General features: G+C 49.5%; 1 protein-coding gene across 1 annotated transcript in view; it reads right to left on the bottom strand.

Moving 5' to 3' along the window:
• The window catches only part of ESRRB (estrogen related receptor beta), a 109727-nt gene extending 83298 nt beyond the window's left edge, over nt 1-26429 (bottom strand). The window contains 8 exon segments of the mRNA XM_019640426.1: nt 5963-6204; nt 6902-7027; nt 7731-10287; nt 10512-10639; nt 11314-11460; nt 12144-12232; nt 12981-13047; nt 25793-26429. Coding sequence (XP_019495971.1) covers nt 5963-6126 — 164 coding nt within the window. The 5' untranslated portion in view covers nt 6127-6204; nt 6902-7027; nt 7731-10287; ... (3 more) ...; nt 12981-13047; nt 25793-26429.
• Between the last annotated feature and the right edge of the window lie 1358 nt (nt 26430-27787).

Genomic DNA, 27787 nt, shown 5'->3' on the forward strand with positions numbered 1-27787 from the left:
GAATACACTAGTGTGATACACATATACAGACACATTGCTCAAGGGCGTCTCCATGGCAGGGGCCAGCCCCCTGATGTGCACTGGCTGTGCGTTCTCTCTCTCTCGCGCGCGCTCTCTCTCTCTCTCTCTCTCTCTCTCTCTCTCTCTCTCTCTCTCCCTCTCTCCTCTATTGAACACCCTCATGCAATATAGGATGCAGCAAACTTGCTCACTTGGCAGATAGGCAGACAGCACACCAGATATCTGAGAGCACCCAGACTTGTTCAAGTCGTGCCCATTATTGGACCAGAAGTCCTGCTCTCCATGAGCAGGGCCTTGCTGCCTGTTACCACATCCGTCCGTCTGGTGCCCCCAGGGATCACCTCTGAGGGCACTGGGCCATTCGGGCACCAAGTGAAACACAGAGCTGGGCAGGGTCTCTCTGTCACCGGCAAGGAAGATGATGGCCTAGGACACTCTAAGCCGACGCTCTTCTGCCTTTCTCTCTCTGGAACATGAGCAGGTTGTACAAACACAGTCTCCCTTCCCGAGCTGGCTTCCCTCCTCTCAGTTCCTAATCTCTCCAATTTTCCCTTTGCCATCAAAAGGCATCTTGTCAGTTAAGGACTTTCAGATAAACTGTTCGATTTCAAACCACATGCCTCATGAGGCCTCTGCTTCCTCTGCTCCTATGGGTTTCCCAGCCACATGGTGGGAATCAGGGTGGTAAAGGGCATGGTTTCGGAGCACACAGGCCTGAGTTCAGATCCTGGCTTCCCGCTTGCTAGAGAGACATGGACACACTCTGTTCTTATTTCTGTAGGATGAGATACCAGTTCCTAATTCAGATGGCTGGAAAGATGAAACGAGACCACACATAGAAAGTGCTTAGCACTGCACCGGCACTGAGTAAGCACCCGAGACATGCAGCCTAATGAAAAGCTCTCAGAAAGTGCCTCTCAAGTCCTTTCACTTTTGGATGCATTTTGACCATGACAGGGCATGGAAGCTTCCACATGCACAATAGCCCCCATCATGGACAGGCCACCTTCTTGCAGCTGGCATGGCACTGCAGAGAGCAGGGAGGAGAGGCCCAAGAAGCCAAAATCAGCTATTTTCAGGGATGGAGATTATGGCAGGGGAAGTTCTGAGGACCAGTGAGGTCTTGCTTGCTGTCTCACTTGCTGTGGACCAATGTGTGGTCAACAGAATCCAGTTCCATGGGATTTTAATAGGTATCTTGCCCCTTCCCCATACCCCCTCTGAAAAGAAAAGAAAAGAAAGAAAGAAAGAAAGAAAGAAAGAAAGAAAGAAAGAAAGAAAGAAAGAAAGAAAGAAAGAAAGAAAGAAAAAGTACCATTGTCAATAAATAAGGAAAACACTTGAGTGAGCAAGTCAAATAGGTTTCTTTACTGCAAAATTTGCAGAAACTTTAATACACTAACGTGCATATGAAAGGTTTAAGACAGGGCTATAGCGGGCTGGCCAAGTGGCTCAGTTGGTTAAGAGCTTGCTCAAGAGTTTGAGCTCTGAGCAACAGCGGTTCGAGTCCAGCCCGAGCTGAGCAGCCGCTGAGCAGCCGCTGAGCTGCCAACAGGTAGCAGGATGGCTCAGCTAAAAAAAAAAACAAACAACAAAAACAAAACAAAAAAAGACAGGGCTATAGCATACAGAGTCCCCAAGTTCATGTGACCACTCATTAATCTTCTGTGTCAACTAGACTGGACCATCAGGTGCCCAGCTATTTGGTCAAACACTGTTCTGGCCCTTTCTGTGAGGGTGTTTTTGGATGAGATTAACATTTAAATTAGAAGACTGAATAAAGCGGATTGCTCTCCCTGATGTGAGTGGGCCTCATCCAATCAAAGGCCTGCATAGCACATAAAGGCTGTCCCCCTCCCTAGTAACAGAAGAGTCCTCCTGCCTGACTGCTTTCACATTGGGATGTCAGCTTTTCCCTGGCCTTTGGACCCAAACTAGAACATCAGCTCTTCCCAGGGCTCGAACCTGCCGGCCTCTAAAGTAGAATTACACTAAACCACTGGCCTTCCTGGTTCTCAGGCCTTCAGACTTGCTAACACACCCTGTAGATTTTAGGACTTGTATACACTCATAATTATATGAGCCAATTCCGTAAAATCTCTTTGTATATGTATGTGTGCACAGACACACACACACACACACACACACAGACACACACACAGACACACACACACACACACACACACACACACACACACACACAGCCCTTGTCTGTTCTGTTTCTGTGGAGAACCCTGACTAATAAACCACAGAAACCTCCCCTCCCCCGAGAGCATCCTGCAGTCCTTAAACTCCATGAAGCCTTCAAGTAATGCTGCAGTTGAGGGTAAGAATCTAAGGGGGCCCTGAGCCACTGGGGCTACCGGCAACCTGCACCCAGGGGTGCTCTGTGAAGGGATGGATCACTATAGTCCCCCTTCATCATGGTCTCTTCAATCTGATGTCTTCCAGGCTGAAAAGACTGGAGCTGGGATTAAGAAGCCATGCGCTTTCACGAATGACAATTCCCATTCTGCTTCCAATTTTCCTTTTTTGTTCCCTCCTTTGCCACAAGTTCAGTGCTTTTCTCCTGACAATCCTCCCGTGTGACTCTCTGGGGCTGTGCTGGCCACAAAGGTGGCCTGGCCCTGCACTACATTCACAACAAAGGGTGACAGCAGCCTTTCTTCTCAGACAAGCAGCTCCCCGCAGGAGGCCAGACCTCAGAGCAGAATCCAGGGAGGGTGAGGAGGACGGCTCTCTGAGCTTCTCACCACAGCGGAGAAGAAATCTACTGTCTCTGGGACGTGGAGCCAGCGGCCCTCTGAAGGGCACGAAGAGTAGAGCCCCATGGAGGGGGAGACAGGGCCCCATCTCACAGGGGCCTCCCCTTTGAAGGACAGCACGCGGGCACACTTATTTCCCGTGTCTGCACTTTCTGTCCTCAGGTTCCCCACGGAGTCTCTGGTGGAACTTGCGGACACCTGGCTCTGGGTTCTAGGCCAGGGGTTCCCCCATCCTTCAGTCTCAGGTTAAACCCCACTCCACCCCACCGCCACCAAATCTGGGAACCAATACAGGGTTCACTATTTTGTCAAGTGAGGACATTAAAGAAGAAAAAAACCCCGAATATAACCATCATTTCATAAAAGAGAAGCCATTTTAACAGCCCACGTGAGGAAGGCCGCACTCAGAAAAAAGGACACCCTTCCACTTGGCGCATTTCTAGAAGCCTCATGGTACCGCTGTTACTTTTCCAGTCTTGTTCTAATCTCCAGCAGTCTTCAGACTGGCATTTGAGGTTCATTTGCCACAATTCAGAGTTGTCCCCAAGTGCTCTAGCTTTCTCCCCAAATTATGTTCCTGACTTGCTATTTTCTTATTCAAAACTTACTCTAAATCTCTACCTTTCCCAGAACGTGTCTTCAAAAGTTCTCCCAGAAGCAAAGTGCCAGGGGATGGCAGTACAAAAAGGGGGATTACGTTCTCACTTTTAGGGCTCCCACTGCCAGGCTAATTCTTAAAAGCAATTGATGTACTGGGGATGGGGAAGGTGGGGTTTTCCTTCTCCCCTTTTGCTTCCGGCTAAACTCTGGGAAGCTCTGGCTCATTTTATCCTCCTGGCCAAAGCAGCATGGGTTCTGCTGGGTAATTTGCAGGTTTAGCTGGTAAGACGAGAAAGTTATAGGCATCTTGCTGCGCCATTACTTATCCTGCATGGAGCAGGAACTGAGCCTGACCCACTGGCTGCCAGTTACCACATCCCCCTGGATACCTGCATGAGCCCCTACTGAGTTTGCTCCACGAAGTGGTGGCAGCTGGTCAGGAGCAGCGGGGTGTGACTGTGAAGTCAGGAGACCAACTGTGACCAACTGATATTTATACACCCTGGTGAGTTCTGTCCTCTTCAACGTGGTCACCTTGGGCAGCTCAGTTCCCGGGGATGCTGTCTTTGGTCAAAGCATTTTTTGGAGCTCCTTTTGGGCACTGCCTTTATAGCCAGATTATCTGAGAAACAGAGTCACATCGTCACCTTTCTTTGTAATCAAAAAATTGCTTTGCTCAGCTTTGTCACCCAGCTACTTCCCTACACTTGCCTCCAAACGACCTTGACTGCATTAAAAATTAAATCTACCCCAAAGGAAGAGAAGGTTTTCCACCAGAGAGCATAGTCAGAGAACAGGATATGGACTCTGCCGGCCTCCCAAGGAGGAGTGATGGCGCCGCTAACACACGTCTCCCAGGAAGCCAGGTCTCATGGCTGCTGGAGACGAACCCTCACATATATCCAGTGATCTGGGTGCTATTATCCCCATTATGCAGATGAGGAAATGGAGGCTCAGAGGCTAAGTGGCTTGTCTAAGATCACACATCTACGAAAGGGGCCACTGCAGGGCCTGCCTCAGACTCTTCCCCAAGGAGCTTCCTGTAGGATTGGTCAAAGCACTACATCTGTTTAAATAAAGATATGGGCTCTGATTTAGAAAAGCCATCAGCCAGCCGAAAAATCATCCAGTGTCCTCCCCCATCCCGCGGCGCACAGTCCCTTCCCTGTTTCCTCCCAAATGACAAGCATCCCCTGTTTGCACCCATCTGTAGGTAAAGAAGGCAGAGGAGCCAGGGGATACAGAGGGTTTGGTGGTAACTTCCATCCCCAAATTCTGACTTCAACAAGACACTCTGGGGCCTCAGGTCTCCCTCTGGAAAATGCCCTCAACAAAAGAGCAGAGGCCGAACTGTATACAAAGCAGGATGGCGGTGGTGAGATCGAGTTTCAGAGTTGGGTGGACCCTACTTTGGATCGGATTCCACTGTCCACTAGCTGAACAACCACATAGCCTCCCTGGGCGCCGGTTTCAGCATTTGTACGAGGTGCCGGAGAGCTTCTACATCCGAGGGCTGTTGTGATGGTTCAGTATGTGCCTCTGGTGCCTAGACTGGCTGACTGTGAATGACATGCCTGCCACTCACTGGCCCCTTCCACTGATGAATGCCAACTTACTGCCTAGGGCGGTGCCTCCGGCCACCTCCCCCACAGCCCTGCCCTCCTCCCACCCACTGGATTTGCCAAGGCAGGAAGCAGCCAAGCAGAGACCACCCAGTTTCTTGGCTGCCTTTAAAACCTGGTGACATAAACAGTGACAAAAAGGAGAACAAAACAATTTCTAATGAAGAGAAGAAAGAATACGGGGGAAAGGGGGTGGGGGGGAACCATTTGTCACCCATAGGGATGTCTGACATAATGGACTCTGGAGGCAGATCTGAGTTCATATCTCAGCTTTGCCTTTTAGAAGCTCTGTGACTTTGGGGATGCTACTCAACCTCTCTGAGCCCCAGTCTTTTCATCTGTAAAATGAGGGAAATGTATGTGCCTACTCTGTAGTACAGCTGAGAGTCAAAGAAAAAAAATAAGTGAAAGCATGCAGTGCTATGTGTGGCACAGAGTAAACACATAGAGATGTGTTAGCTATTAAGGTCATTGAACCAATTTTCCAACAAGTACAAACTGACTCAGGAGGCACTGCCCCACGTTGGAAAGATCAGAAGTGAAAAAGTGAGATGTCCAGTGTGACCCCACACAGGCCCGCCAGCTGTCCCCACTGATATGAAAAAAGGAGGTTTATTTTAAAGGGGAAAGTGTACAACAGACAGCTCAATCTCCTGCCAGATGATGTATCATCTACCACATTCCAAACAGGTGCCCTTTCCACTTACATACCTCTAGCGACGCAGGACTCACTGCTCAGAAGGTACTCAGTTCGCCTCTGAGTACCGAACATCTAGGTTAGTCCAAGACCCTCTACTTTACACAAAGTGACTTTACCCCAAATAATTCTATCCTGGAATTACTCTAAAGCTAGGACCTCACCTTCTCAAAGAAAACATGGATCTGTGGCTAAAACTGAGATTCCCAGGGCCAAGGTCAAACTGTGCGCATTTGCTGACACCCCAGATCGGGTACCTGGCACACTGGCGATTTTGTGCAGGAAGAGTCAGACTGCAGGGGAGGAAGGACGTTCTGCTGCCTGGCCTGGCCCTGCAGGACTGGCCTGTCAGGTGGGAGGAAGAGGGTCTTGCCCTCTCCGTGGTCCTGGGTTCCCCTCCGCAAGCCCCTTCCCAAGGCATCCGTAGAACAGGAGGCCCCAGGCCTCACAGGCAGCTTCTGGAGTCGTGAGTCTACCTGTGACCTTGAATCCAAAGGCCCTGCCAAAGAAATAACAATGAGAAATGTCACCAGACACAGCTGTCTTTGATGTGTCCCGACCTGGGGAATGGGTGTCAGAAGACACACGGAAAAGCCAGATGGTATTTTCCAGGGTCATGGTCCACCCTGGAGAGAAGCCCAAGGCCCCTTTTCATGTCCTTCCCTGAGTCAGTCCATGCCAGGGCGTCTGGGGTGGGAGGACAAGAGGCAGTGGAGACACAAGATTAATGGCTTCCTAGGCAGGGGGGCAGCCGCCCACTCGTCCAGTCACGATCCTCCAGTGACTCCCTCGGCCTGGCTCTGTGAGGCGTGAAGTGTAAAAAGGAGCTGGTGAGAGGCCAACCCTTGCCCAGCTGGGCTGCCTCAGCCACTGTCAGCACCGCCACTGGGAGCCCAGCTTTTGGGCTCAGCCCCCATCGGCTTTGACTTTGTCACTGCTGCCCGCAGAGGTATCGCTGAGCTTGGTGAGAACTGCGCTGCAGGGGACCAGGGGACGAGGGGGAGCAGGTGGCAGGGAGCCGGGGCAAGGACAGAGCCCCGTTTCTAGTAAGTCTGTCTGGAACACTGGCTTCCACATCTGTAGAAGGACCCTCTTTTATTTCGATGCCTTTTTTAAAGAAGGGTTTGATAGTTTGCTTGCATGCTTTGGCTTCCTTAGCTTTTAAATTAACATTGTTTTTATTCTAGAATACATACCTATATGATCAAAAGGGTAAAGTCAAAAGTAACAATCTCTCCCAGTTCCAGGATTCTCAAGCAGATGCCCCAGAGGTGGTGACTCAAATGACAGCTTTTTGTGTCTCCTTCCAGAAGTTTCCAAAGCTTTTGCCCAGCATTTGAAACGTAAAAACCATCAATGTGATTTTACTATATATTCTGTTCAGCCACCTGCATTTTTTCCACTTAACTCTATGTTGCTTATATTTCGGTATCAGTCCAGATAGACCAATTGAAAGCCTCTTTTTAATGCCAAAATATTCTTGATCCTCAGTATCATAATCTCGGTACCTTTATTCTCCATTAGTCGGAAAAAAAACCATAATAAACTCACAATACAGTAATACTTTAAAATGAATTTGCAAATGACCACAGCAATGCTTACAGAGAATGCGTGGGCACCACTGACGCTGTGAGGTCCTGACAATATCCCTGTGTGAGCATTTTACAAGCATTATTTTATCAAATCTTCCTATAATCCTATAAAGGGAAGATTATTATTCCCATTTTTTCAGATGAGGCCAGTGTGGCACAGGGAGGTTAGGGGACTTGCCCAAGCCTACACAGCAAGGAGATGGGGCAGAGTTGCCAGGTGAATTCAGATGTGTCTGACACCCAAGATCCCACCCTCTCTACCACACCACATAGGGGTTGCCTGTCCTACACGTCCATCTCGTGTGAGTCATGAGTCAGGAAAGGACCTCTCTCCTTCCTCCAAGGAGCCCTCCTCCAGCTGGGCCAGCTGTGTTTATACACACAGGAACAGGGCCAGACCCTGTCACTGACCTCAGATCAGTTAGGTACTGACCTTGGACATGGGCTGCAATAGCCAGGATGTTGCCTGGAAATACCCACAGGGCTGGTAGCGGGGCAATGCTTTCCTATTTTCGTGCCAGCCTTGGGGTGAGGCAGTAGGAAAGCCAACGTGAGTCAGAGTACGTAATCTTTATTGTCACGAAGCTCATATCTCCTGTTGTCCCCTCCACACACTCACTGGGGGAGGAGCTCCTTACTGTGTCTTCATTTTAGGCACCAAGAGCAGTGGGCAAGGCTAAAGAGATGGCCCAGGGAGAGCAGCGTGAAGAGGGTCAGGCCTGCGTCGGGGGACGATGGCAGAGGAACCATGCGGAGGAGGAGGCCACCTTGCCAGGAAGATCAGCTCATCTTTCAGCCTACCAGTTTCCATCTATTGAAACTCTTTCAATTCTTTGATTTATTTATTTATTTGTTGAAATTGGAATTGTTTGCGTCAGTCTGTCCAGCCCTCCTCTGGTTCTGTCCGGCTCCCGCAGTCTTGTTGCCTGGCTTGGCCTGGGGCCAATGCGACAGTGGAACGTAGGGTTTGGGATCTGCATTACTCAGCACTGAGGCTCACAGTTCAAGTCCTCACAACCACAAGGCCATGGGGCCCCTACTGAAGCTGATTGTAAACAGGATTTACATCCAGAAAGACAGGCAGCGTGCTGCAAAGTGCTGGGTGGGGTCAAGAGGCTGGGGCCTGGGCTTCAATCTGCACATGAGCTGCAGGACTGTGCAGAGCAGGTCCTCATCCACTCAGGGCCTCAGTTCTCCCATCGGTAGAATGGGGGCTCAGATGCGGATAAGCCTCAGGTCTTCCCCAGCCCCCACATCCCACCTTCTCCCACTGGAAAGTAGAAAGTCCACCCTTGGGGGTCTCCAGGCGTGTGTCTTTAGAACAGAAGGTGTGCAGAGAGGAGGCAAAAGGTGTGAGTAGCCGCAAGAAGCACTTTGCACAGTTCCTGGCTCATAGTAGGCATTCTGCAGATGTTAGCAATGATTACTGTTGTCATTATCAGCAGGAAGAGAAAAATGCAGGGACACAGGCCTAGGGTGACAGAGGCAGAAATACAGGGCTAGGAAAAGAGTATGATGGAGAAAAAGCAAAGAGCTACGGAATCAGAGATTCTGTCAGCCTGCAGGGGCCAGGTTGACCTGTCATGGCTACAATCTCTGGCCTCACCTGTGTTGCCGAGAGCTAATATCAAGGCATAAGTTGGAATCTAAGTGTTGCCCCTGAGAAGACTGCAGCTATGGAGACCCTGGCTTGAGCCTCTCTAGAGACTGCAGCTGCCCACACACAGCCACACCCTCGGCATGGGCAGTGCCCAGGGGACCCACCTCCTGGCCTGACCCCCGTGCTCCCCGTGGGCATGGCTTGGCTGCCAAGGGTCCCTGCGTTCTTGGACTGCTCTGATACCATGTAACTTTTTCCTTTGCAAAAAAGACATCTCATGCCATGTCGAGATGTCATAAAATGTAAACTTTTCTAGAAAACTACATTTACAGACCTCGAAAATGATCCATTGCCGGACCACGTGTAACTACGAGTATTTTTTATTACTATTACCACAGGAAAGTGCCTGGCAGAGTCAAGACTGAGGAGGTTGTGAGGGCTGGAGGGGGTGAGTAGGGCTGATGACCACGACCACACATGGGGTGTCTAGTGGAGCCATTGGGAACACCTTCCCAGGGCAAAGAGAGCCTTTTTGCTGAGGGGTGCCTGCCCCTAGCGAGGGGAGGTCAGAGCCCCTAACGCTGTCCCAAGTCAAGCCAACAGGGTCTCCTCCTAGGACTGCCCTGCTGGTTAGGTGTGAAGCTTGGGGAATCAGGGAGCACAAGCGAGAGAAAACCTCAAGCCCCACCCCAGGCCTGCTAGATACGGGCCCCAGCACCACACAGACCAGAGCAGACCTCCATCTTCACCGTGTCCCGAAGGCCACGTGCGGGAAGCTGACCTCCAGCACTTCCCTGCCCCACAGACCTGCACAGCGGCCCTCCGAGGGGCTGACCACAGGCCCTGAGTTCCAGCTCAAACACCCCGACCACTCTCAAGCAGCTCATCTCCACAAGGGCCAGTGCCATTCGGGGCAGCTGACCAGGGAGCAGCAGGGGGTGGAGAGGGGACTGTGCATCACTCCTCTTTCCTGTTTGGCAAGGGGAGGCGCGCCCCTCAGCCCAGCACTCACAGGCACTGACATCCCCATTTCCAGGTGCCCTGGCCCTCTGCACAGCTGTCCTGGGAAGAGGACCTGGTAGCAGCCTCATGAGCCACATGCCCTTCTCAGCGGCTGTGCTCCCCCTTCCTGAGCCCAGGGTCAGCTTGGGACCACATTCATGTGCCCAGAAAAGTGTCAGGAGGGTTGGTCTGGGACCACAGGATCTGTGAGAGAAATGGGCGGTTCTCTAGGCCCATTGGGGTTCTGAGATATTTCAGGCAGACTTGGATTTGCATCTGGCTCTTTAAGTGGATCCACTGTGTCATCCTGGGCAAGTCACTCAACCCCTCTGGACCTCAGATTCCTCCTCTGTAAAGTGGGGATAGGACCTTCTACATGGAAGTGTTACTGTAAAAATGAAGAGATCATGCCTGTGAGCACCCCAGCAAAGGCTAACACAGACGTTCCCTTTCCATCCAGTTCCCCCACACGTGGCTAAGCTCCAGCACTCCCCAGAATCTACTCACAGAGGCCCTTAGAGCCCAGGGGCCATGTGACACTCTCCCTCCAACATGCCCCTTCCAGCCAGGGCCCCAGGTTGCCCGCGCCCACACCCACACACCACCTGGCACCTTGAGTCTGGGAATGCAGGCTCCAAGCATGTCTCTCCTCCATGGGCATCCTGAATTAGCAGCAGCAGCAACAGCAGGACCTGGGTGCCCCTTCTGCTCTTTGCTTACTGAGAGCTCTGGGGGACCCGCTAAGAACAGCAAAACAGAAAAGCAGGGCTGAAGAGTTATCAGGTTCCTCAGGCTGCAGGGATGGTGCTGGGTAGACAGAAACACAGCAGCCTTTAGAGAACCAGGGCATGTGTCTGTCAGAGGGCTGCTCCCAATGTGTGAGTCAGGGCCTGGGACCCCTCAGCTCCCTCTAGACTCTGAACCCCTTGGATACTCACCCTCACTCCCTCATGCCATGTGAGCCTTAGTGTGAATTAGAAAAACTAAATTCAGACCTCACCCACCCCCTCAACCATGCACTCTTGGTTAGTGAACAACCTGTACAACTGTACAGGTGGCCCACCAGCAGTTTAGCCCAATGCACAAATTTTCTCAGAATGTATCCAAGGTTTCACCTCATATTTGCTGAAGGCTCCTCCATGGCCAGCCGGCCCTATGCTGCAGACTCACCATGATTCAGACCCAAGCCCTTGAGGAGCTCAGGGTAAAGGGACGACGCTCAAGGAGAGGTGGGAGAGATGGTTTAATTCTCAAGGCTGCCTCCTCCTTGGCAAGGCCATTTCCAAGAACGTTTCTCTACAACCAGGGGTTCAAAGAATGACATGAGACCCCAGCACTGAGATGCACCCTCTGACCTGTAAAGCTGGGCAGCCCTAGCCATTACCTTGTGTCTGTAGGCTTGCAGTTCACTTACCGCAGGAAGTTGGCTGGGCTGGCCAGGAGCTGAGAGTCACTGGGCCGGGCCTCCTGTTGCCAAAGGTCTGAGCCTGAAGCAACTTCCAGGTCACTGCCAGTGCAAAGACTGCCTCCAGGAGCCAGAGTGAGCTGGGGCCAGCAGGACCTGCCCAGGAGGGGCTTGGGAGAGCTCTAGCCCACTCGGACCCTCCAGGTGCTCTCAACTTCCCACTTTCCTGTGGCATCCACAGCAACTGCAGCTCAGCTTATGCAACCCCCAACTCAAGCTACTTACAGCCTGTGCGCTAATTTGGGAATGGTCTGGAATATTCCCTTACCTCCCAAAGCCAGGGAGCCCTTGCCTTCACGGGCATGGCTGCACCTCAACCCCCACCCCCTGCCGCCCCACCCAGCATTTTCAGGGAGAAGAGCTGCCCCCTCACATGGTCTTAGGGACCCGCCACAGCCACCTGCAGAGCCTCTCTTCACCCTGAAGCTTGGCTGTTTTCAGCATCTGCTCTGACCTCACCTGTGTCGGCCTCACCAGTTCAGCCCTATCGGCAGCTGCTATGGCCCTGATTCCTCTCCTGGCCTGGAGGCTTCAGCATACCTCCCCACCAGCGCCGTTCCCATTGGAAAACTAGTGTTTTCTGCTTCCTGCTTTTAGCTACTACACTTAAACCCCACAAGCAAGAGTCCAGCAGGGAAAAGTAAGAACTTTACACTCTAGGCATAAAACTCACATTCCACTTTGGGAAGGTCACCTGTTTCGATAGAATTTGGATAGGGAGATGCCTGGAGCACTGAGGAAGAACTACTAAAAAGAGCCAACATTTATTGAGCACTTACTGTGTAGCAGTTTCTGCTTTAAGCACTTTATGTTGTTCAATTTTTCATCTTTACAACAATGAGGGGATGGATCACTGCTGATGAGTAACCTGAGGCACAGAGAAGTGAAGTCACTTATCCAGGGTCACAGAGCTGAGATGTCACACAGCCAGGCAGTGGTGTGGTGGTAAATATTTCACAACTGGCTGGAAGGAGGGGACTGATTTGAAGAATTTGCCCATTTCCATGGTGTAAAGACTTCCATCACGGCCAGTTTCAAGCTACCAATGCGACATCACTGACATTGTACTACTGAGAAGAGATAGGCACTCACAAACCATCAGGCAGTGCTTCCGCCACACAGATATATAAGATGTAAATTTACTTCAAGAACATAAAGCTACAGGCACCAAAATATTAGGAAGTAATGAGATTTGAGTACTTACTACCTTTGTTTTTAATGCAATGCATTTAATTGTAAGTATATATAATTTCATTTTTAATAATGGTTCTGTTTAACCATCACATCACAAAATTCCTGAAAACTTAACTGGCTCTCCCAAGCAAGTTGAAGCTGGTTCCAGCACACCACTGGGGCCAGGATTTAGACACAGTCAGCCTGGAGCCAGAGGTGTCCTCCTAACCACTATACTATCCTGCCCCGGAGAAGGACACGGGTGCCCTCCTAGCCAGCCAGCTCTGCCCCTGTCTATCAACAAAGTAACAGACACCACAGAAGCAGGTCTCTCCTGACCACCTTTTCCATGGCCTGCTATCTCCCTCGATGCCCCTGGGGTTCCCCCTTCCCCCCTTCCCATCTTCCCAGGTTAGCTTCACTAACATACATTAAGTACCTACCCTGTGCCAGGTGGTGTTCTAGGCCCTGGTGACACAGAACCAAGATTATACGCTAGAAGCTCATGATCTAGTGGGAAGAGATAAGCATATATTCAAATCTAACAGATTACAACCCAGTCAGGGCCAGATTACAGCTATAAGGAGAGAGATTAATTCCCCCTGGGAGGGATCTGGGATGGCTTTATCCAGAGGCGCATATGTGAGCAGGGTTTTAAAGGGTCAATAGAAGTTCGCCAGGCTAACTGGGGACTGGGGGTTAAGCAATAGTACAAATAGGAAAGAATAGACCTGAGGTATATATTTAGAAAAAAATTGTACAGACTGAGGCGGGGATTGGACAACGAAGAGAGAGAGAGAACTGAAGATACACTCCATGTCTTGGCTGGGGTCCCAGCATTAGGGGAGGCAGACATAAGGAACACATGGGGAGAGGCAGGCTTGGAGCGCCATGCCGCAATTCTATTTTGTATATGCTGGTGTGAGGTACCCTGGTGTATCTGAACCAGTCACCAGTTTGGCACTGAGATTCAGACAGAGGGGTCATTGGGGAGTGGGCAGTGAGAGAACAAAGGGAGGGCATGAAATGGGAAAAAAATACAGGCTGAGAAGAGAGCAATTCAGCTTCAAAATATATTTATGACAGACTCAGAGGGAGGCCTGGAGGGATTGGACCATCAGGGGGATTCTGGAGGTTGGAGAATGACGTCAGGAAGATGAAAAGCTTCTTTCTCTGGCCTTCCTCTGTACCGATGACAAAGGCTGGGGAGAGAAGAGAAGCCGAACTCACTGTGGCAACTCTTTCATCTGCCATTTCAGAAACAAGACATGGGGCCCAATTTTCCCCTTCTATCTGCACCCCAAACTTTACCTACATATCCAACCCACACAGCTTTAAAGAGGTGTTCTGAAATATGGAGTGAGAAAGCTGAAATTCCAGACACAATGAGTGACATACACCACGGTGGCTAGGAGAGCAGGCTCACAGCCAGGCTTCCCCTGAGCAAATCCCAGCCTTACCAGCTGTGTGACCTTGGGCAAGTGACTTACTGTCTCTGTACCTCAATTTCCGTACTTGTCAAATGGGTCTGGTAATAGGACCTACTTTGTAGGGTTGTTGTGAGGAAGAAATGAGTTAATAGATAAAATGTTCTTAGGACAAAGCCTGGCATATAGTAAGTGTTCAATAAATGTCAATGATTGCTATTATTGTTATTACAATCGCCCACCTCTGACACTACAGTTTATTTTTATCTCCCCTAAACTTTTCTTCCAGCAAGCCCTAAAACGATCCTTAGGGACTTAGGCGTCTTGGAGAAGAGAACCTAAACATAAATACTGGGCTCTGAAAACGGTGCTGGTTGTGTTGCTTCTGCATATCCAGCAGCTGGAGGGCCTTCCTCTGATGGAATGAGGCCTGAACACTTGCCAGGCTGTCTGGAGGTCAGGCAAGCCACAGAAGCAGTGAGCGTGTGTTGTGTATGCGCGTGTGCGCGCGCGTGCTCAAGCGAATGGAGCATGGCTCCGAAAGCCAGTTCCCAAACCAGAGCTGCTTTCTGAAGCAGGAGTCGTGTACGCATTCCTCCAGGATCCTGCATTTCTGCAGGCTCACCCACTGGGATCTTCCACACTGCTTCCCACCCTGGGAAGTCTCCGTAGTGGCCCATGAGGTGCAGTGCCATGGATGGCCTGTAGGGGGCTCTAGAGCTCTTCCATTTCCCATACTCCGGCGGGTGAAGGTACCACGCTTAAAACAATGGTATTGTTTACGCGGGCTGTGCGACTTGACTGCTCATAGAGGTGAGTGAAGTGAAGCTGGGGTTCGCTGGTTCTCCTTTAGTGAGCCCCAGTTCATCCATGCTCCGAACTGGCTGTTTCAGGCTTAGCCCCTTGTCCTCCCTACTCCACCACCTAACACTGATTGGGGTGGTTTCCCCACAGCAGCGGAAAGCATCCCTTCAAAGGGTCAGCCAGCCTCCTGTCCTTGTGTTGGAAGGCAGGGAGAGGCCGCTGCTTTGGCTTCCAAGGTGCAGCAAGGGTAGCTTTCAATTGCCAGTCTCAAGCAGTCCAGCCCCCAACCTGCTTGTCAGGGAAACATCTGGCCCAGACAGCTTCCTGAAAAGACTCAGCTTACCCTGCTCCTCCCTAAGGCAAAATTCAATAGCTCCGGGTGCTATGTTAGGAGACCTCATTCCACAGATTTACTTACCTAATTGCCACTCTATCAATATGTCTGGATGACGGAAATCGCTTGTACCCACTAACTTCTAAAGACATGGCCAACCTTAAAAGTTAATATTGGCAAAAAGTTAAAGATAGTCATTTAAATAACAATTTGAAAACACTAAACCCATAATTGTTCTTTGGGGCTTTGCCCAAAGCAGAAAAAATATGGGAAATGTGCTTCTTAATCAGAACAACTTAAGAAAAACACCCGTGGGTAGGGTTGCCTGACTTAGCAAATATGGCATGGGACATACTTATACTAAAAAATTATTCGCTGTTTATATAAAATCCAAATTTAGCTGGGTGTCCTTTATTTTATCCGACAACTCTACCCACGGGGGCCTGAGGATATAGGGATTCATTCAGAGGAAACTTCCTATTCATCACTTCCACCCCAAATCATAATTCCTTCTCTAATCCTCTAGTGTTACATATGGAAACCCAAGCTACACTGATCGCATTAAACAAAGTAATCAGTTCAAGCACCCCAGTCTCACTGCTGAGGACTCCCACTGTGAGGTTATGTCAAAGGAATGAAAAGTAACTTCCAAAAGATAACATCAGGAAATTTATAAGAACATCGAACATTTAATGTACACCCACTATGTGCCTGGAATTTGTGAATTACTTCTGTTTAATCTTCATAATAACCCTGGGACATAGATACTATTAGCAGAAACTAAAAAGAGTATCTACACGTCTAATTTCTGTAGTTCTTGCAGAGGCGTGTAAATTTTGAGTCAATTACTTCCCAGGGAAGGAAAGGGGAGGGAAATCAAGGAGGGCTTCATCCTATCAACAGACTTATTCCCAACGCAAGGCCAGGTCTGTTGCTATTTCATTATGTGCCACTTACACAGGAAACTGTCTTAATTTCAGTGAGTCATCACTGGCTTGGGATATGGGATTGTGGGAAAGAAGTGGGTGGGAAACCCATAACAGTCTTCAGTAAGTTGGCTGAACCACTGAGGGAGGTGTGTTACACCTCAGGATAATAAACAGCTCATTTGCTGGAAATAAAGGCACACTCAAGCCATCCCAACACTCAGTGACAATGACACGCAGATTCCAAATGTTCTCTGTAAGAAAAAACACCCTTTCTCCTAATCCTTCTTAAACTCAACAAGACTGATTGGTTTTTATTATTCATGAATTAATTTTTTACTCAGAGTCCAACAAGGGAATTGAAGCTATAACGTTTCTCACCAATTGAGAGGGAAAAAAGCAGATCTCGGCCTGAGCAGGGCGGCCAGACTCTTGCTGAGATCCTTGGGGGCTGGATGGTTTGTTTGTTAAATCAGTTAGTAATCAATTAATAATCTAAAGCTTGGGGGGATTTTTTAGGAAATAAAAACGAGTAAGAATATTAAGGTAGAAAAAAATACAGACAGCTGAGGGACCCTAGTATATTAGGTGCTTCCTATTATATTAGGCTGTTGTATTAGGCTGCCTCCTATTTCCAAGGCATATCTATCTATCTATCTATCTATCTATCTATCTATCTATCTATCTATCTATAGATAAATACATATGCCTTGGAAATAGGAGGCAGCATAAAATAAATAAATAAATATATATACACACATATATATGTGTATATATACAGACACACAGAGACACACAGACACACACACACACACACACACACATGGTGCCAAAAAAAATACATACACATTTTAAGAAAGGAAAAAAACTGTATTAAAATTGTAATACTCAATATACACCGGTAATAAAAGATGAATACAAGTCGTGTGTATACATTTTTTTGGCACCCCCGGTATATATGTGTGTATATATTATACATATGTATATAAAAGGGGAGTGAGAGAAGAGATAACAAAGGCAGAACCGATTTCAAAAGTAAGCGCAGATGAGCAGTCTGCAGATGAGCAGGTCTGGCCTGGGAGTCAGCATAAAGGGTCACAAGAGGGGTCACAGGAACCCAGAGGGTCAGCTCCCTGATGCCCTTCCTCTAATCTCTGACTCCAGAGGGCAGGTTGAGGTACCCAGGAGCAGGGGACCACAGACTCAGAGAAGCTGAATGGCTGAGAAGGCGATCAAGGGTGGCGAGGTGACTTTGCTTCTCCACACAGTTCTTTTCCCAGCTATTCACATGCGCCAAGTCATAACCACCCCCTCCCCCCTTGTCCTCTGTGTGCCTTTGGTCTGCAAACCGCTCCTGAGATCACGGCCAGAGAAACCAAGGAACTTGAGGGGATCGAGAGGCAGAGCAGGCATGGGCCTCAGAAGCTAGTGTCAGTGGGGTGAGACCTGACACAGCATCCTTTACAAGACATATTGCTCCCTTCCTAGTTCAAAGGCAACACACCCAGGATTTCTCAGAGGTGGGGGCATGGGGCTAACACCGTCTTCTCCTCTATCCTTCAGAGACCAGGCAGCTTTAGCTCCCGGATTCATTTAGACGTGCAAACCTGAAGCCTTTGCATGTTTATGTTTGCAGAAGAACATTTATGTTTGGGGTCAAGACACAGCAACCCTCCTCCAGTTACTATCAGAAAACTGGTTATGAGAATTCCTTCGCGCTTTGGGAGAAGAAGAATCTGCAAGCTGTTATTACCATTATCATAAGTATTATAACCATCGCATTATTGCTATTATTTCTGTAAAACCGGTGTTCTTTCTGCCAAAGCTTGTTAGCCTGACTGCTTAGGTAGACAATGTCAACACACCCAAGAGACGAATGACAAAGAGTGAGGCCAAAAGGAAAAGGATAAATACTGCATTCTGCATGTGTGCTAAAGGGATGTTGCACCATCAAAGGGAAATGTTTTCTGCCGATCGATTAGGAAGGCAAAAACTAAAGGATACATCCGCTCATTTACTTTGCATCACTGAGATCCCAAACTAGAGCTCAAAGTGCCAGGGAAGGAGATGAGAGATTGAAAAATTGGTTTTTAATAAAGTTTAGTGCTTTCTCATACCCTCACCCACACCTCTAGTCCCTATTGCCTTCTTCCTCAGGAAACAGACATAACCGACCCGGAATGCTGTAAACAGGAAGTCTTTACCTTCCTTGTTTCTACCAAAACATGTGAGCAGGCCACTGACAGTGGATCAAGATACTGATGGCTGAATCAGGACAGGCCAATAATAGGCATTCCACTTGGGGACTTCACCTGACTGATCGTGCTCAGCCCCTCAAAACAGCTCGAACACACCCACACACTCATACACGCAAATGCACACTTATGCACGCTCAGGTAGACACATGCACAGACCCACTTCCTCCAAAAACATACAAAATCAAAGAGGGATAAAAGGACAAGGGCAAACTACAGCAAGTTGGAATGAAAATAGAGGAAAAAAATAAGTGAAGACAAAGGAAAATGTTAAATTGTAAGACTGAGAGAAATCACATCTAAAACATCACCCTTCACATCTCTCGCCCTCCCTGTAGCATTTCCTTATGACTGGGTTTCCTTGTTCTTTGCCCTTCGGAAACCAAAAATACACAAAAAGCCAGTGATGTTCAAAAACCATTTTCCAGGTATCTTTAAAAAAGAAATACAAACCAGGTAAAAATACCAAAACCATAAATCCAGGTAAATATAATAAAAATTTAAAATTAACAAGAAGAATAAAACAAAAAGCTAATTTTTTAGCTTTTTATAAAATTAATTCAAGTATTTTCTTTAAAAAGCCATGTTAAAATAATACTTAGTATTTGGGGTTTTGAAACTGACAGTTTCCTAGATGGGAAAGCTTGACTTTAATTGACACCTCACATTCGTACAGTTTTAAATACCGTCTTTCAGTAAACACCGATGGTCCGGCGTGAGGCTGACTGCTGCTGTAATTGGCAGGAGAGGAACCTGATATAGTTTTAAATGAAAATTGATCACATTTGAAACCAGAAGATAAAAACAAAACCTTGTCAGAGTTTGCTTAACTGCCTTTTGACCTCTGGGTGAAATGACATTGAGAAATAAAATAACATTATCCAGAAAACCATTCCCAGAAAGGGCTCAATCCCGGAGACGCTGAATGACACCATTAAATAGAATATTTTAGAGAGAAGGAAAAAAACAAAACAAACTTCTTTGGGACTAAAATGTGTATAGATTTACAAGCACAGCAAAATGAAGATGGAAAAAAATTACATCTCTAATCTCCAGGAAAACTTTGGTTTTCAGTTTATTTTAACCCACACTCATACAACTCTGAATTTAAGACATTTAGCCAATAGGGTTTTTTGGTTTTTTTTTCACCTTGTCCAATTCCATACTGAAAGTCCCATGGGCAGATTAACCACTAGGCTTTTCCTTGATTTAAGAAAACAGTTGACCCTTTCAGCTATAGACTGTCAATGGCTCTATCCAGGGAGAGAAGGGAAGTCGGGAACCTACAATAGAACTGCCCGAATGCTCCTTTGAGCGTGGCCATCTGTTATCCCACAGAAGGGCAGGACTGCCTTCTCACCCTCTCTGGGGTCTGCCCAGCCCTATCCAGGCTAGAAAACTCGGGAGACTCTTAAGAAAGACTGAACTCCTGGGGCCGCATGGACAGCTTGCCCTCGAGTCCCTCCGTGTTCCCTTTCACACCATGGAAAAACCCCAAGTCTCCGCAGTCCCCACTGGAATGTGGCTAGAGTCTGACCTCAGCCCAGGCAAGGGGTGCATGGGCAGCTGGGGCTATGTTTGAATAGCAGAGCCCCTTGTCCTCGTTCTCCCATCCTAAAGGGGAATGGCGCCGTAACACACTCTCACACATGGGCACATGCGTACACACACACAGACCCACCAGGTGGAAACTCTCCTAGGAATGGAAGCGGCTTTTGATGTTTCGGGGTTCAGAGAGAGTCTCTACAACAGGGGCATTAACAGCAACAAGAAAGGGCCTGACACTCCATGAAGCCACTGCTTATAAATAAAGGTGCTGTAAGATGCTTTCTAATCTAATCCTGATCTATATAGAAAGGTGTTTTAGGTAGGCAGATACAGATACGCTCATAGGCCGGGGGAGAAAAGACCACACGGCTGCATGGTTTCCCACTTGTCTCAGTTTTTGGAGTCATTTGTTGGATGGCTGGTTGGGGGTCTCTGCTCCCAGAGACAAACTGCACCCTTGCTCACCTGTGGCCAACCTCGCCACACATCCCGAATGGGACCACTGCGGCTGTCCAGCTCTGCAGAACCTGGAGCCAGCAGGCAGTCACTTCTTGCTGCCTGCTGAACCCCAGGAGTAATTGCTAGAAGCCATGTGTCCCCTTCAGAGCCCACCTTTCTCCAACAAGGCCCCTGGAGCCACAGGCCAGCATGCACCTCTCATGTCCATCCAGTGTGCCGGGGAAGTAAGGGAGGAAACGCCCCAGAGCAGCCTGCCACCCAGAGCCACACTGTCACAAGAGACAAGAGTCTCTCGTCCAGTGGCCTTGGGAAGAAATAGCCCCCTACTTGCCTCTCCCAGACACTACCCCGACCTCCCCTCCGAGGAAGAAGTCTGGCCCCACCACCCGTTACCCAGGACAGCTTTGCCATTATCAGTGAAAGGTCAGTGGCCTCACAGAGGCTGGGAGGGGGCAGGCTGGCCCAGGGAGAGTTAATCTGCCTGGCCAGCCATCACAGGGTCACTGTGATGTGCAGAGAAGTTGTGCATCCCAGTACCCCAGAGCTGATCTGCTAATTACATTTGCAATTATAAACACCATCACCTCCCTGCACAGGGACCAGACCACACCAGCTGATGGGGCAACCAGGATGTAATCCCTCCCCAGGCCACCCCAGCCACGCCAGGAGACACAGCGACCAGAGATGACCCGCTCCGAGGGACGACCGAGGGCATATGATGGTTCCCAAAGTTTGAGGCTGCCGGGGCTGAGAAAGGGGAGACTTACTAGAGATGAAGCCCAATCAGGGGTCACCAGCACTTACAAAGATCTTTGATTTATCCCTAGAAATCAGCAAACGTCCTCAAGGGCAAGCAGGCAGGATGTGGGCTCAGGTTTGTCTGGTTCCAGCCCATCCCCAAGTTGTGCACTCATGGCTTCCTGGCATGGTCTGTGGGCCCTCTACTCAAAGCCCCCTCCTGTGCCCACACACCCTGTAGAAACTGCAGTGCCTGCACAGGACATTAGAAGTTAAACACAAAGCTGCGCTGGGGTCCTCATGGGAATATTCAGTCAAGGGCCACTGGGCTCCAAGACAGAAGCTCCCAGCAGAGATGTAGGGAGCATGGGCTAATTCCGCATAGACCTCCTGGTCAAGCCGGATGCACTCAGAGAGCCTTACCTTCCGGGAAGGACAGACAAAGCCTCATGACGGCCAGTAGGTACGGGGAGGCGTCACCATGGGGTGTTCAGGGTGTCGGTTGGACTTCACTTTGGAGGAGTAGATTATGGTCTAAACATCTGCTATTTTTTCCCCTTAAATTAGAATCACAAATAATCTTACTCATGTTGAGGAAGCCACTAAAGCATTTGGGAAGACAAGCTCTGGGCACGGCGGAACTGTGTTAAAGCATCCTGTGTCTTGTCTGTCTGACTGTCTTGCAAATTCTCTCTCTTTTTGAATCCTGCTTATTCACACAGCCAACTCCATCGCCCATCCTCAATGCACACACGTTCTCAACGTCTCGTGCACATGCACACACCCCCTTCCTTTGGCCTGCTAGACTTGTACAGATCTTTCCAGTTCTAAGCGCTCAGAAGAAACGAGGCATTTCACAGAGGACCGAGACAAACTTTTTCAGTGAGTTTTAGGTTCTCTGTAAAAACCATTTGGCAAAATGTCCAATTATCAGGAACATGAATCAAGCAGGCCGGAGAAAGTGACAAGGGCTGGGGGCACTCTGAGAAGGTAGGGTTGTGACATGAAATCTCTATCACAGTCACTTCTTTCGCAGCCCTTTCCCCGAAAGTCCCCTCCGTCCCTCCTCTCTCGGACTAAATGGAATATTTATTGATTACTCCAAATCAATAGAATGAAAACGTTCCTGTTTGGTGGGCCCGGTTGTTTCTTCATATATATATATATATATATATATATATATATATGTATATATTTAAGACACATCTTTTCATATGTCCCAGTTACTGGTAAAACAGAGGATTGTTTCTAAAATGAAGCGAGTTGGGGGAAATAATAAGCCCTGAGAGGAAATTTCCAGTTGATGTCAGGATGTCACTGAGCTGGAAAGAGCCTTGCCAGGGACTGGGCCTTCCTTATTGACTTACTGCTTCCTCCTAGTTTATTGCCCTCGGGCCTGAACAAGTCCAGCCTCCTATCACCCCATCCTCTTCCATGGCAGCCCACACCTCCAGAAGGGTGGCAGGCACATAAAGGTTTATCTCCTAGAGCCCCTCCTTTGGAAAACCAAGACTAATGTCCTCACTCTGATTTATTTTTAAATGTACCATTAAAAATTAATTTCCCCCTTTGTTTTTCTCTGGGTCACTGATTCTGAATTACCATGTGGCATTTTTCCTACGTGTGAACCCACATGTTTTACCTTCGGGACAATTTGTTCTTTGTTTCTTTAACAGCCACAAAGTGGTCACTAGCGGCCCCCACCTCCCCAACCCCCTGGGTTTTATGCCGAGGGTCTCCAGCTGGTCCAGTCGCGGACACATTTGTACACAGGCAAATGCAGGCCAGCACACGCACTCCCACTCCAGCTGATTATATATGTACATAAAATATTGATTAGAAATGGTAATGGAGTCACCTACAGGATTGGATACAGGAAAATGAAAATGAAGGAGAGAAAGGTATGAAGGTGTGTGTGTGTGTGACACACACACAGAGAGAGAGAGAGAGAGAGAGAGAGAGAGAGAGAGAGAGACAGACAGAGAGAGAGACAGAGAGAGAATTTCTCACCTGGGAAAGTAAGAATAACCTTAAAGCAATAAAAATATGCTCTGTGTATGTTAGCAGGTAAGGAGGGCTGAATTGCGGTCCCTGTGCCCTTGGGCTTTCTCCAGTCTGGGAATGTCGACTAAGCCACATGGGAAGAAATTATGTACAGAGCACACAAACCCACTAGTGTATATGTTCTCCAAGAAACATCAGCCCTGAAATGAATGGATTAATCCTACTGTTCTTCCAACAAACCAAAAACTGCAGTCCCGTTTTGCTACTTTGCTACCGGTGGCTCTAAGGCCACTTGGGATGAAGCACTGGGGTTGAGGTCAGAAAGATGCCTCCTCCTACACCAGCCTCTGACCTCCACAAGCTCGTCCTTGGAGATTTGTCCCCCTGCACCACAGCAGACGTACAACCTCACCAGAAGGCACACATCTGTACATGGGGCCAGCTCACCAGTGCCCCGTGCTGCTGCCCGGCAGGTCCTGGGCTTTCAGAAATGGCATCTCACAGGGATGCTTAGTTCCTCAGTGGAAACAGTGTGTATATTTCTGGCTTTTCCTGTGCCCATGGAGTTAGAAGCTAATTCTTTGCAAAGACACCAGGAAGGGTCAGGAATCCAAACCACGGTCAGGTTTACTTTATAAGTAATTTCCACTTAAAACCTTTCCCAGACACTGAGGACCTCCGCTCCCATATTCCCCTCTGCTGTTTACCTGACATCCCCTCTTTGCTCATATTTCTCCTCAAACTCAAGCCAGGGTTGCCCTCAACTCAGTGAATTACCCAGCTGCTAAATCCTCCATCTCTCCTTGCTTCCCTGGTCCACACAAGCAAAGGATGGACTTCCCCCATTCGAATTTTCATATTTATTGTCTACGACTTGAGCCAGGGACAAATACATAGATATTTCAAGCTCAACGAAAGAAGTCACCTCTGGAGAGAGGGAGCCTAAATAATTTAAATATCCAATATTTGTCACACTTGGTAGTTTTATGGGAGGAATTGCCCCACAAACATCAAACCGTGTTCGCAGCCTCACTAAGCCACGCTGAGGTTTCTCTAGCGGCTCCCACTAGCCCTTTAGGAGGGAGCACCTTGTGGCCCTACCCCACCCCCACCCCACCAGCCACGCAAGCTGGGATCAGTGTAACCTTTAACAAGAATGAAAAGCCACTTTTCAAGCTGATGGAAATCCGAATCCATTATAATTAAGGATAGCCTTCCTCTCCCAACCCATGTGCTGCTTTCCGACACTGTCTAAATTCTACACCTGAAAGACCCAGGGAACTCCTAAAACTCGAACCAGAGAGGTCAGCGTGGAGGCTGGGACAGTCCAGGCATTGACATGAGATGCTGCTGTGAGGTTGCCTCCTCTCACGCGTGGTCTCCCCCGGGGTGGAGGTAGTCTGTGCAGCGAGAGGGGGACGGTCAAACACACTTCCTGGAACCCTATATTATCCACAGTATTTATTTTAGGGATGCTGGTGGTTCTTTGTGGTGGTGGTGTGGGGGGGGTGCTAAAAAATAAAAAGAGGATGGCGGAGCGAGTACTGTCTTTGGTAGTTTAGTTTGCTTAAGAAAAAAAAAAGTGGGGGGCGGAGGAAGAAGAGCACGACGTTGAGCCTGTCCTCCAGAACATAGAGTTTTCATTTTATTATTATTTTTGAAGCCTTCCGAGGGACCACTCCGCACACACAGCCAGACGCGGGTACACCAGCCCGGGACGCGGCGGAACTAGGATCGCCAGAGAAGAGGCCCCACAGGTACCTCGGCAGGTGGGGTGTTGACAGTGGAGGACCCTGGGAGGAAAACCGCGGGTGGCCAAAGCCCGACCCTGGAGAGCCCGGACTGGACGTGCGAAGCAGCCCCCGCCGTTCGAGGGGATCAGTTCTCCACTTTCCCACTCTGTGTGCGCGGCGCGCTGCCCAAGCCCGGGGACCTGCGCTTCGTGCGAGTCCAATTCCACAGCCCGGGCCGCCGCCCACGCCCACGCCTCTCGGACCACCCCAAGTTCCCTACAGGCGAGTGAAAAGCTGTCCCGGGGTACAGAAATCGCGCTGGTCTGTTCCGCGGCGCGCAGCACCCCACAAAGCGGCGAACCAACTTTGCCTGCGCTGCCGCGCCGGGCGGGTGTCCCTACTCCCGGCGGGATGCGGACTCCCTTCGCAGGGTGTGCGGGGCGCAGTGCGCCCAGGGCCACGCCGCCGGCACCCCTGGGGTGCCTTGGCTCCACCGTGCCACGTGCGCGCCCTCGGGGTTCCCCACCGGGACCTCAGGGTTAGGCAGCGCCGGCCGCCTGCAGTTTCCAAACCCGCGCGGCACCTAAGATTTCACCCCCTTTCTGATCAGTTTTGGTCCCCAGTATGGAAATAAATATTAAAGTCAAAGGGCCCCTGGGGAGGCTTTATCGGACAGGACATCCTTGCGACTCTCCTGCACCTGTTCTGGGCTGGTTCTTCCTCATTCCACAGAAACTCAAATATTTTCTCAATGCGAGAGGAAGACAGAGTGAATGAGAAAGCGTCGCTCTTACCCAAAAGTCAGGGTTTGTAAAGGGGGGTTGCGAGGGAAAAGTTAGAGGCGGGTTACCCCCAGAAGGAAACCCAGGGAGTGTGTGGCTTTCCCCCTCCAACATCCCCCAAGTGCCCTGGGGGTCCGGTCCGGGCCACTTCAAGAATGCCTAGAAGAAATGCAACATCCAGGACAGAGAGAGCTGGACAGGCAGAAGGACAGACCGACTGACCGACCGAGAAGCAGAGCACCTACTGGTTGTGGTAGCCGAGGGGGTCCGGGATGCAGAGTTCTGACACGTCCATCAGGCCCGTTTTAGCATTCCCAGTTGGTAGAGAAAGACGACGGGGAAATCACGCGGACGAGCAAGTGAAGGGCACAGGCGAGGTGTGAGTCCGGGCCGGGGCACAGTGAGCGGGAGAAGGCAGAACGGGAGGAAGCGCTGTGACGGGGCGAGAGGGAGGCAGAGTCGTGCGCGCACAGCCCAGTGCTCCCACTCCTGCACACACTCCGAGCGGGCAGAGGGGATGGGAAGCCGTGGAGGAGGCTTGGGGACCCGAGACTTGGAGCCTACTAACCCTACTGTAGCTTTAAGACTGGGAGACTGATGTATGGTTTGGCTCCTATTGGCTATCTCTCAGGGGCTGGACTTAAAGTGACAGAATCAAGCAGGGGTGGAGAGAGGAGGGTGAGCCAGAGAGACTTCAATGGAATCCGACTATCAGGCGAGGTCCCCACCTCCTGAGGAGCAGGAGGACTGGGCTGTAGAGCCACCAGGCCTGCCCTCTGGCCATTAAAGGAAAAACAAAAAAAAGTCCACCTGGCTGATGGGACTAGGGGGGTTGAAAGATTTGCTGCTTAACGTATACCCCCTGCTCCCCATCCTATCTTTTTAACTGGCAGGCCTAGCAAACTCACCTCTCAGCCTTTTGGAATGGGTCTGTTTTCCAGATGAAAAACGAGTCACATTTCTCCACTCACATACCAAGGAGAAGAGGCCAGCGCCTTAGAAATCCACAGCCTCAAACCCTGTGTTCAGTGCACAAAAGTGCAAAGGGTCAGGGCGAGCAGGTGAGGCACAGTGAGAGAGAGCAGCAGAAAAACAAACTCCCTACCCAGCTCTCCTCACCTGGGCCAGTTGGTTCTGAACCGCTTTCATATGGCTAGATGCACGCAGGGTGTGCATCTGTAAAATGCTCTCTAGGTGTACAAAATGATGCTCTCTTCATTGGCAACGCTCAGAAATGTACCCAGGATACAGACACGGGCAAATAAATTCCTGTCTGCTTAGGGAAATACAATGGTGGTAAAAACAACCAACTTACCTGCCACATCCACTTTGGGGCACACAAGTAGACACTTCAACATACACACCTGAATCCCCAGCTATGAACACACCTGTATCCCTGTCTGCTGTTCCCTCCATGAACCCGAATGTTATGAGCTGCCACTGTACCAAAACAAGCTGTAAGTCATGCCCCAATTCTTCTTCTGGGGCTTGTCATCTTTCAAGATGTGCTAGCCACGGTGATAATAATCAATTCGATGACTGAAATGAGCGTGGGGATGGGGGTAGGTATAGAATTATTTAAAGGGGGGGAGCCCTCAGGAGGGAACACCACCCTATTTTCCTACATTCTACAGAAGACAATGAGCAGTAGGGGGGAAGACATCATTTTACCATCAAAATCATGTCTAAATGGAGTGTCACTGCAGGCGATGTTCAAGTACTCCAGGAGTAAAAGCAGCGAGGGCTGTGAGAAACCCCAGGAGAGGCCAGTCGCTCAGAAGGGGCTGGGGACTGGGCAGCGAGACCGCAGATGATGCCTGACTTGGATAAATGGAAGCGCGTGCAGGCTGGGAAGCAGCTGAGATTTTTCATAAGTGCTGAAGTGGAGGAGAGCAGGATTCTCCGCGTGGGGCTCAGGCAGGTATCTCACAGAGAGATGGATGAAGATGTCTGCCCTGTCAGCAGAACCCCTAGCAGCCAGGGTTGTTTTTAATCACATAGGTACTTGGTCACATTAGAAACGGAAAGAGGGCACAGAAACAGTTTCTTTGAGCTTCTGTGCAATCACAGTCTCTTGCCAAGACCTCAGTACTAGAGTCCCTGCATCCTTTCAGGCTCCGGAAAGCCCTTCTCCAAGCGCACAGCAGCCAGAGAGCGCTTTGTAAAATGCACATGCAATGTACCATTATTGCAGTTCAGAAAGAGGCCCCAGTCCTTTCTGTGGCCTTTAAGGAAGGCTC

The sequence above is a fragment of the Hipposideros armiger genome, unplaced genomic scaffold, assembly GCF_001890085.2.
Source record: "Hipposideros armiger isolate ML-2016 unplaced genomic scaffold, ASM189008v1 scaffold_49, whole genome shotgun sequence".
In the NCBI taxonomy this organism is placed as follows: domain Eukaryota; kingdom Metazoa; phylum Chordata; class Mammalia; order Chiroptera; family Hipposideridae; genus Hipposideros; species Hipposideros armiger.